General features: G+C 43.7%; 1 protein-coding gene across 1 annotated transcript; it reads right to left on the bottom strand.

Annotated features, from left to right (window-relative positions):
* Window positions 1-187: 187 nt before the first annotated feature.
* Window positions 188-10,079, bottom strand: LOC125424830 (tyrosine-protein kinase BTK-like; the record flags this gene model as incomplete). Its single annotated transcript, XM_048482259.1, is given in 8 exon segments — window positions 188-324; window positions 1,804-1,886; window positions 4,191-4,245; window positions 5,703-5,765; window positions 6,971-7,152; window positions 7,245-7,312; window positions 8,181-8,309; window positions 9,998-10,079. Coding segments are annotated over 8 exon segments (799 nt in total), but the record flags the coding sequence as incomplete, so codon positions are not given.
* Window positions 10,080-11,219: the final 1,140 nt, after the last annotated feature.

Below are 11,219 nucleotides of genomic sequence, written 5' to 3'. Positions count from 1 at the left end.
CCTGCCAGCATGATGCTGGCAGGGGATGATGGGAACTGTAGTCCATGACATCTGGAGGGTTGTGAGTTTGACACCTGTGGGTTAGAGCCTCATCTTGATCCTTGGCAGCTGTTGGTTTATGCTTCCCACCCCTTTCTGTTACAGCATTTGGCATTTAACTTTGTCCCTTAGCCAATTTGTTCCTCACCATTGAGTTTAAAAGATTCGATAAGCAATTCACAACAGGGATGGTACTTTGGGTAGTGCTTCCCGGCCAGGAAATACTCTGTCCAATGGGGCGTGGAAATAGATCAGCCGGAATGGCGGATTGTCCCCTGGGGCTCCCTGTCCAGGGACACAAAGATTGGTGATATAAACGAGAGAGATGGGGAAGGCAAGAGTGCCCAACAGGATTAAGAGAGCCCTTCTGCATGGAGGTTCAGCAACGCCATGAGTATGGCACCCATCTGAGCCAACTGTCAGAAATTACTAATTTGAAGGTACCAGATGTCTCCAAAGATGTTCTATATCAGATCCATCTGGCTATAAGCCATTTGAGGCATGCAAAAAGCTTACCCCATGGCTGTCAGCTCCTGTGAGCGGCTTTTCCCGGGGTTTGGTTGTTGTTTAAATGTGATTCTCCTGCTGAGAAGTATCCCCAGCCTGGGCTTCACATTTTTGGGTTCCAATCTCTTTCTGGTTCTCGGTAAACCTCGAGCTGGTGAGGTTTTGCCTTGCCATCTTTTTTTTGTGAGTGTGTGACTTCTGCAACTGTCTATTAGAGAGTGAATCCTTAGGCACTTCCGATGTTATGGACTGGCATCCCACTCGGCTCACCTGGCCAGTGCTGGTGGTGGGGTCATGGGAATTTTGTAGGTCCATGTTTATCTGGAGTGCCAAAGGTTCACAACCACTCGGCCTAGGGGTCTAGCATTACTTATGCTATCCTGTACCTTTTGTGCCACTTTCAATGGTCTGTTGCCCCAGCAATAGATTGGCAGCGTCAATTTTTTTAAAAAATAAGGCTCTTCTAATCGCTTTGAACTGTTGGCCCGAAGTATGGGAGGAACTGCTGTTGTGTGGATGCGGAAAGACAGAGAGGAGGGAGGAAACCCCATCTAAAGTGAGCTACATGTTTACACCCTTTTCTTTTCCCTGAAGAAGGAAAAAGAAAAGTTAACTTTATGAGGCTTCAGAATCCTAGAGATTCTCCTCTATCCTGAAGTGCAATGATGAGTTCAGGAAAAGGTAAAACATGTGCATTACAGAGACTCCAATCTGAAGGTAATGTACACTCAATGAGAAGGAGACCAAAGTGCGTAAATGGTCATGATTAGCTTGTGGGACTTACTGCCACAGGGTGCAGCAATGGCTTCTAGCCTAGAAATCTTCAAAAAGATTCATTCATTTAACCTTTATTTGGCATAAAGTCTTCAAAAAGATTTAAGTTAATTGAAGACAGGGCCATCAGTAATTAGCCAATCATAGGTCACTGGGAGCAACATGTTCAGATATCTGAATGCCGGTAGCTGAGGACACCAACAAGGTGGGCTCTTAAGTATCTGTCTATCTACTATGGATGTTATAAGGCATTTGGGGCAGAGAATTGGACAAGATAGACTACTGGGCTCACTCAGGGCAAGGACTGCCACCTGCCCAGTAATTGGGGCACGTGAACTTTAGACAGAAAAAACAATAATTAAGCAAACCTTGTTAGTTGTTTCCAGCCAACCAAAAAAAGAAAAGCGGGGGTTGGGGGAGGTAAACTGAAAACTAGTATGCTGTAGGGCCTTATCCATTTCCCCCTAAACAGGCCACACTTACCCTGCTGCTTTTGCAAAAACAGAGACTGTGTATTTTCCAGTCTTGCTCACAGAATCCCGGACAATGAAACCTCCATCCTTGCCCTGAAATGTAAAAGCAGAGGACACTACTAACATTTCACAGGAAACGGTTTCGTAAAAAAAAAAAGAGGGGTGAATTTCCCATCTATTTATTTTCCCACGGAGGCAGAGTAGTGGTGCGATTCAAATAATTTAGCTGGTTCTGGTGGTGGAATTCAAATAACTTAACAACTGGTTGTTCACAAGCACCATTTTAACAAACCGGTTCTGCCAAAGTGGTGCGAACCTGCTGAATCCCATCACTGTAGGGGTAGAGAAAAAGCATGAACGTTCAGTCAGGAAGAAACCCAGCCAGCTAGCCTACCTGCCAAAGGAATCTGATGAATGGGCAACATAAAATACAAGGAACAAACTCAAAACACTATACTCAGGCTGCTATGCTGAAAATCATAGGAAAACAAACACTTTATAAACAATGAAAATCTATGTGGGCCCGCCATGATGCGACCTCGACAGGGCAACATACCGCGGAGCCTAATATAAGACAGTGGGTCTTATATTTACATTTTTGCTCCCAAAGACAAGCGCTATATGTCTTATTTTCAGGGATGCCCTATTCTTTCTAGGGTTCTATTCGTCAGGCATGCTTCCAAACAAAAACTTTGCTATGTCTTACTTTCGGGGGATGCCTTATATTTTGCACTTCAGCAAAACCTCTACTATGTCTTATTTTTAGGGGATGTCTTATATTCGGGGAAACAGGGTACATCGAAAAGGAGACTTTCAGAGACTTTTTGTCTTGTCAGATACTAGGAGTTATATGGAGATTCTTGGAGTCTAATCTGGATGTATGTTGTTTGTTTATTGCCGTGGCACACCATACTCTGTGCTCCTTGTTTTGTTGTTTGACATCATAAAATGCAACCAGGGAGAGAGCTATGTGTAAAGAGGCCCACTGGCAGAAAGCAGAGCAGCTCCCAGGTGTGGCAGGATTTCTGACCCTGGATTGAGGAAGGGAGGTTTTCACCTAAACCAGAAGTGTTAAAAGGTGAACTTTTCTTTTGTTCTGGGTTCAAACATGTGTCCAGATATCGTGACCAGGGGAATGTGTTTGCTCCATCTGAAGGTAACTGGCATGATTTAAGTTAGATATGTTTTTCTGTTATTTTCTTAGATCTCTGTCTCTTACTGGGGATGGCTGTTTCCATGTAGGTGGTCTAGTTTAAGATCTTTTCCGCACAAGTTGATTACAATGTATTTTGGTAATCATCACACAACCATGAATTTATGCCATGCATGAGAACATATGTGAATGGGGCGTAGGTCACAGAACTTTTCATAGGATTATGCTCAGCAATTTTCAAGCAAAGAGAGCAGGAGGAGAAGAGGAGAAGGAGGAAATTGGATTTATTACTCCCCTTCCTCTCCTATAAGGAGACTCAAAGGGGCTTACAAACCCCTTCCCTTCCTCTTCCTGCAATGGAAGGTGGGCGGGGCTGAGTGTTCTGAACCAACTGTAAATAGCCCATAGTCACCCAGCAGGCTTCATAAGTAGAGGCAGAGAAACAAATCTAATTCCCCAGATAAGACCCCTGTTTAGTTGAAGGCTTTCACGGCCGGAATCACTATGCTGTAGGTTTCCTCATTGTATGGTCAGAAGCAGCATGCTCTCCTGACAACAAAGCATTCTCAGAGTCTGTATTGCATCTTCAGAGGATCTGGTGGAGTCTCTGAAGGATGCCAGCCACAGATGGTGTGCTAAACAATTGTGGGAGAGAATACATACATGCTAGAACACGGCCATACAGCCTGGAAACCACACAGCACCCAAGACCCCTGTCTAAGTGTGGAGGGAGCGGGAATCAAACTCAGTTCTCCTGGTCATGCAATCCACCCAGTTCTCATCCCACTAAGACCACGCTGTTCTAAGCTTACCTCTCTGGAAAGAAATGGTCTCCATTTCTAAGTGGGAGTACCTCACTGTAAAGGCCCTGTTCCATCTTGAAGCCTCCTTCTACTGAGTCAGACCATTGGTTTATCAATGTCAGTCCTGCTACCCCAAATGGGTAGCTCTCCAGGGTCTCAGATCAAGGTCTTTCGCACACCCCATCTTCTCCTCTTAATTGGAGATGCTGGGGATGGAACTTAGGACCCTTTAGCTCTACCCTTGAGTCACAGCCTCTCCCAGAACAGTGATGATAGTGAAGTTCCTTCATGGCATTGCACCATCAGTGGCTTTTGAATAGGGATCAATTTTGAAAAAAGTTTCAGAGCAGGTAGCCATGCTGGTCTTGCGATTCTGAAAAAAAAACACCATTCGAAAAAAAGAATGAAGGAATGAATGGACATGGGAAATCACATACTCACCTCTTTCTTCAGCAACTGCTCTGCCTGCCTTCGGGTCACATTTTTCAAATACCACCTGGAACACGACATTATGCATGTCAAAGAGAAATTCCTATGAAAGAGGCAGTGAAAGGGGGTGGCGTCTAAGACACGGGGGCCATTTACACACATGCACTGTTTTGCTTGGATTGTAATTCCCTTTGAGTTTGATTCTTAGTTATGCACACATTTTCCCCTCTCAGAAGTCACCACGCTCTCAGATCGGAGAATCCATGTGGTTTCTGAAAGCTGTTAAAGCATAATTTTTTCTCTCCCTTTGCAGGGACAGCAAACGCTATGCGCGAGCCTATCTTCGGGTTTTCTCGCTCCTCCCCACCTTCCTCTGCCCACACAACAGTCTTGCCACTCTTTGGACCATCATTTCAGAACAATTGAAAGAGCTTTTTTAATCACTGAAATTGACATGGTGTAGTAAAGTAATGCTAGCCCAAAGATTACAGGGGAGAAAGGCGACAGGTGGCCTCCCCAAATGGAAGTTGCATGGAAGCAACAAATAAGTGATGGGCAGGCAAAATGGCAGATTGACTCAGCTAGGGACACTTCACAGAATCCCTTCATAAACAACAACTGTGGGAAAATCCCAATGTGAAGCAAACAAACACAGGGTAAGTAGTGCATGCATTGGTGACCTGGAATTCAAAAGACTGGGATGAAAAGTTTCAGTGGAGGCATATGTTTCTCCCAATCAACTAGAACAGAATTACATAGGGGTTTCTACAATCATGTTCACAAGTGGGCACAAGCATGGGAAAGAAAATGGGTCCACTTTACCAGGGCTGAGAAGCCTGGTCTATGGTGCAAGCCCATTATCATTACGAAGCTTTATGGGATGTAGGATTGCCAACTTTGGCCTGGGAAATTCCTTGAGATTTGTAATTGATGCCTGTGGAGGTGTGGAATCTCATGGTATACCATAGAGTCTGGCCTTCAAAGCTGCCCTTTGTTCCAGGGGAAAATCACCTCCACACTCTGGAGATCAGCTGTCATTCCTGGAGAACTCCAGGATCTACTTGGAGACTGGCAAAGCTATTAAAGGATATGGAGGGAATGGAACCACATTAAGGTTTGGTCCCAAGAAAATATGCTGGGGAGCCTTGTTTTCAAACCCACATTTGCCAAAGAAATGTAAAGGTGGGCATCTTTAGGATAGAATGAACGGGAGGAAAGGATGGATGTGTAGTCCTTCCAAACTCCACCAATTCTCCCCTGCAAATTCCTCTCCAAATCACTCCCCCTGCCCCCCCCCCCCCCCCCCCCCCACACACACACACAATTGAGCTTCTGGTTGAGAGGGGAAAGGCAACTTGAAATGGCTTGTGTAGAAAGTTAGATCTGGCAGATGAAGGGAAAGGGTTAAGCATCACTGATAACATGACTGTGCTTCCCCTTCCTAGAAAAACAGTCACATGATTGCCACAGCTTCATTATAATGCAGAGCTCTGTTCTCAGAAGCACAGTTTTGAGATCACTCACTCAAACATCTCCAGGGAATCTGCTGCTTCGGTGACATAATTGCTAGGGATATAACCTTCATCCCTGTAAAGTGGAAGGAAAAGACCATAAGCCACACTCTAAGGATGAAGGTAAAGTGGAGTTGAACGTTTGGCACATCTACATTACGTATCAACATTACAACAGTTAAATGAGCATGGCTTTTGTCAAAGAAGTCTGGGAATTTAGTCTGGTTAGGATGTACAGCACTCTCTGTTGAGAGATCTAACTCCACCACACCACACTCCAAACTACAAGTCCCTTTAAAAAGGTAACACTAGTCCCCTGTGCAAGCACTGTGTCATTACTGACCTATGACCTGACATCACATCACAACATTTACTAGGCAAACTATGTTTACAGGGTAGTTTGCCATTGCCTTCCCCAGTCATCTACGCTTTACCCCCAGCAAGTTGGGTATTCACTTTACTGACCTTGGAAGGATGTCGGACAGCAAGAGATTTCCCCACCCCACACACACAAACCCGAGAATCCCCCCCCCCCCCCCACAACGGAGACTCTCTCCATCTGAACATGGCAGCTGCCATTTGAGTGGACTCTCTAGAGAATCCACTCAAAAGGTGGACAGAAGGGAGAAATTGGACAGTTCCTGCTGCTGTAGTTCACACAGGTAATCAGGAAGCATTTGAAACCCAGGATTTTGCAAAAAGATCTCACGTTTGCTCATTTTTGTAATACCCAGGTTGAAATCAATATAACAGGCTGAGCTTGTTTTGGGAAAGAGACCTGTGCAAAGTTCTTCCCCAAAACGGCATATTTTCCTTCCTTGGTCCATTATATTTGTGCTGTGTGAAATCCACCAGAGAGAGAATTTGACCTTCTGCTCCCACACAACTTCACTCTTTACAAAAAAAAAAGTACTTTAAATGGAAAAAAATTGTGTCCATCTTTCTCTCTTTGAAAGGCATGAGGAGTCCTGTTTTGTTTTGCAGGGTGTGATAAGGTTGCATCCCTTCTCCCCTTTCTGCAGGGCCCACTCCACACTGGCCCCAATGCTTTAAAAGAGGGTGGAAAGCTTTTCAACACAGGTGTCTCACCATCTGGTCTCTTTTGACCCCCACTTCTGAGTTGACAGTAGGATCTTGCAGTTGTGAAGACAGACACCGCTGGGTTTTTACAGGGAATACATTTAGCACTGCTTGGAGCCACAGTGTCAGTTCCACTCACAGTTGAATGTGGGGAAAAAATGGCTGAACAACACACAAGGATCCTCTGTCCCGAACTCTTACCCGTTTTGGCTCTGGGCTCTCCACCACAAGTCATTGCTCTCTTCCAATATAAGGTACTCTTCACCTTTCTGCAGCTGCAAGTCCTGTTCATTCATCGGGGTGTAATCATAGAGTGCTACGACCTTCTTCATCTTGGATGGGGAGTTGGTGCCTGGCTCAGGGGGCAGCGGCTTGCTCATCATCTTTGGGCAGGTACAAACAACAAAGAGTTGGAGCTCCCTCTCTCTGTGGCTTCCCCCTCCCAGTCAGACCCACTGCAAGAAATTTACCATACCTGGTCCTCCTCTGGAGTCGGTGGCAGAGGCTTATCTACTTTGTGGTGAGAACGGGTATTTCTGAAACCTTCAGTAACAGGAAAACAGCCATTTGATCAAGATGCATTCATAAGAAACGTTAAGGATGCTTTCAGCTTGTTTTGTGCACATTAGTGCATTACTGTCCCGCAACACAAAACACAACAGAGGTAATATTACAATTGTGAGCTGGCGTGGTGTGGCAGTAAGAGTGCTGGACAATATCTGGGAGTCAGAATCCCCACTCTACCGTGAAAACTTATTTATTTATTATTATTTATTTATGATAGTCATACTCATTTATTTATGATATTTATACCCCACTTCATGCTAGCACCTCTAGGCGGCCTACAAAGGCTAAAAAACAATAAAACACAACAAAAACATCATGAATAAAATATAACAATTAAAACAGCAATAAAAATAACATTGAAATAACCCAACTCCACCAGGAGTGCCAGCCCCTGTGATCTCATTGCCCAGATAGGTACATAGGGGTACAGGTACTCCTTCAGGTAGGCAAGGCCCAAGTCATTTAGGGCTTTGTATGTCAATGTTAACACTTTGAATTGGGCCCAGGAGCAAACTGGGAGCCAGTGCAGTCCTTGAGCCAGTCACACACGCTCAACCTAACCTACCTTACAGGGTTGTTGTGAGAATAAAATGGAAGAGAGGAGAATGATGCAAGCCATTCTGGGTCCCCATTGGGAAGAAAAGCAGGGTATGAATGAAGCAAACAAACAAATAAATAAAAAATAATTCATATTTACTTTCAATACTCTTTACTAATTAATTAGTCTCTGTAGAAAGAATCATGTGGCTGTTGTTTTTGGATGATTCTGTTGTAATTCTTCTGACCACCAGTGTTAGGGAGGAAGAATTAAGAGAAAACAAAGAGGGAGGGGATGGTCTCTTACTTCCAGTTCGGCTCTCCACGATTTTGCAGCCCATGGCGAGCTTGGCTGTTTGAGAGCAGCAGAGGTACTGGCCGTCAGTCCAGAAGCAAGGGTGGTATTTCTGCACCAGGTTGCTGTTGTAGCGGATTGCTGCACAGGGTGGAGCAATCAGATGTGTTTAGTACATCATGAGATACAAGAATTAATAGTCCTCTCTCTCCCCACTCCTCTGCCCAAACTATTCTGATTCATTCAACAACACAACAGCACAGACTTTTAAAAAAAGCTTTTGATTATAATTCTACAACATTCAATAAAATCAGACTGAACAAAAAAACATGTTGCAATCTCCGATTTGCTTAATCTTGGCCTGGATGGCAAAGAGACCTGTGCCAACTGAAAAGCAACAGGAGAAGTGGGTCCAGTTCTTCTTGCAGATGGATTTATAATCAAAATATATTATTTGAAAGAGTCAGCATGGAGTAGTGGTTGATGTGTTGGACAAAGATCTAGGAATCCCAGGTTTGAATTCCCACTCTGACATGGAAACGTGCAAGGTGACCCTGAGCCAGTCACATGACCTCAGCCTCAACCCTGGCAAGTATTTGGATGGCAGACCTTCAAGAAATACACACACACACACACACACACACACACACACACACACACACACACACACACACACGTATACCTGTTATGGATGTACACTCTTAATATTTTTATCTCATATTCATACTCTTTGTATATATTGTATTCTAAAGGGTCTTGGTGATTTGCAGGAGTTGGTTTTATATAGTATTATGGCTGCACGTATTATTTGTACAAAATACTAGAAGAATATACTAGTTTTCTAATGAAGGATTGTTCTGAGTGATAAGATCAACCACTTATTTAAAAGTGAAAGCTGTGAGGAATATTGAAACTTGCCATTATGGTTTTCAAAAGGACAAATGATAGAAAATGGAAGATTTTGTTTTGATACTGGTTTGAATCTCTGTGGCATTGCGAACAGGAAAGTTGTGGTGGTAGAAAGTGCCATTACTTACAGCTGACTTGTGGCAACCCCATAGGTTTATCAAGGCAAGAGAATAAACTAGTAATGTATAATTAGTAATTTGTTGTATACATATAAAGGTGGTAGATATTATTTGTAAATTCCATTAAACTATGGCTAAAAAAAGGGAAGATTTCATCCCTCCCCACCTTTAAGAATGTGTGCAAGATGGAGAGACAGCTCTATGGACTGGTGCTCTCTTGACTCAAGAAAACTGTTCTGTTTCTATGTTTGTCGTAAGAAAGATTGTTGTTGGACTTCTGAGTAAACCTGGGTTCATTCTGTGAATTGTTAGATAGTATTTATTTAAACGTTTATTGCCTTTACCTCCCAAATAATTCCGGCAAACTAAATATTCCCATGCAAACTTATTTAGGAAGGAAGTAAGCCCTATTGAACTTGGTGGGATATGCTTTCAAAGAACCGCACAGAATTGGTCAGCAGATGCAATATGCCAGAGATGTTTTACCTGACTTCTCTAGAGTAAATAGATGGGGAGTTGCACTACAACTAATTTTTTGCTGCTCACCAGAAGCAAGTGCCTATGGAAAAGATTATCGCCTGTAAAATTTTACGATGCAAAACAATTTAGATATTTCAGGCTGGAGAAATGACACAGGGGAAAAACTGAAACTCTTACTCCCTGTGTATCATGGTAGTGATTTGAATCGGCTCCCACACAAGTCTGGGTTAAAGTTCTCAGCACAGAACCCTCAATATACATTTGATTGGACAGATTCAGATAGTGACAGGGTGGGGGAGATAACGTGTCATTAGAACTCACCTTTTTTCAGCTGGTGAATCCAGCGGGTTCGTAAATCCTCTGTTGGCGAGAAGACATACAGGGGTCCTTCATCATACAGCACCTAAGAGGCAGACAGACACCAAAAAAGATGCTTCTCACACATTGCACATAGAATATTGCCCCTGCTGTTTCAGGTTAGTTTGTTCCTTTCTTCCCATCCAAACAATTCTTCCCATCCAAACAATCTGCATTGTTCTTTGATCATGTTTGGATTTCTGAAATGTAAAAAGTGGAAATTGATGCAAGTAATTTTTTTTAATGTGTGTTTCAGAAAAGAGGGCAGTTATGACTCAGGCTGGTCAGATGCCTTGAAACTACGGGCCCGCTTTTTTGATGCAATGGCAGGAAATGTTTATCTTGGAACCACATCAGATAAGGATCAAATTACACGCTATGAATTTTAGCATGTTGGGCCTGGGATACAGCAACTGCAAGGAAAGGATGTTTGGAAGTCCAGTTTGGCTTGAGACAAAAGTGTGGGACCCTCCTGCCCCAATGTGGTATAGTGGTTAAGAACAGTGGACTCTAATCTGGAGTACAGGGTTTGATTCCCCACTTCTCCACATGAGTGCTGGACTCTTATTTGGTGAACTGGATTTGTTCCCCTGCTCCTACGCACAAAGCCTGCTGGGTGATATTGGTCTAGTCACAGTTCTCTCAGAACTCTCAGCCCCACCTACCTCCCAAGATGTCTGTTGTGGGGAGAGGAAGGGAAAGGAGTTTGTCAGCTGCCTTGAGTCTCTTTACAGGATAGAAAGGCAAGGTATAAATCCAAACTCTTCTTCTTTTGTGCCATCCTCCTGAGCCAAATTGGATCCAAGGCCTTTAAAAATTCCTTTTCATGTATCTGCTGTGTGACTGTAGAGAAAACTGGACCTAACTTGGGCCCCTTCCGCACACGCAAAATAATGCGTTTTCAAACCATTTTCACAACTGTTTGCAAGTGGATTTTGCCATTCTGCACAGCTTCAAAGAGCACTGAAAGCAGTTTGAAAGTGCATTATTCTGCGTGTGCGGAATGAGCCTTGCCAAAATCAGTACTGTGCAGTTTGGCCCTAAGATGAGTGATGGTCCTTAAGCAAATGACTGCCTGAGATCATTCAATCTCAATTGTTATGCTCCAATCAGCAAGAAATAGCTTGATGTATTGTCGAAGGCTTTCACGGCCGGAATCACTTGGGTGCTGTGTGGTTTCCGGGCT

Source organism: Sphaerodactylus townsendi, unplaced genomic scaffold (assembly GCF_021028975.2).
Source record: "Sphaerodactylus townsendi isolate TG3544 unplaced genomic scaffold, MPM_Stown_v2.3 scaffold_1158, whole genome shotgun sequence".
In the NCBI taxonomy this organism is placed as follows: Eukaryota; Metazoa; Chordata; class Lepidosauria; order Squamata; family Sphaerodactylidae; genus Sphaerodactylus; species Sphaerodactylus townsendi.
This window is presented reverse-complemented; position numbering and strand designations above follow the sequence as displayed.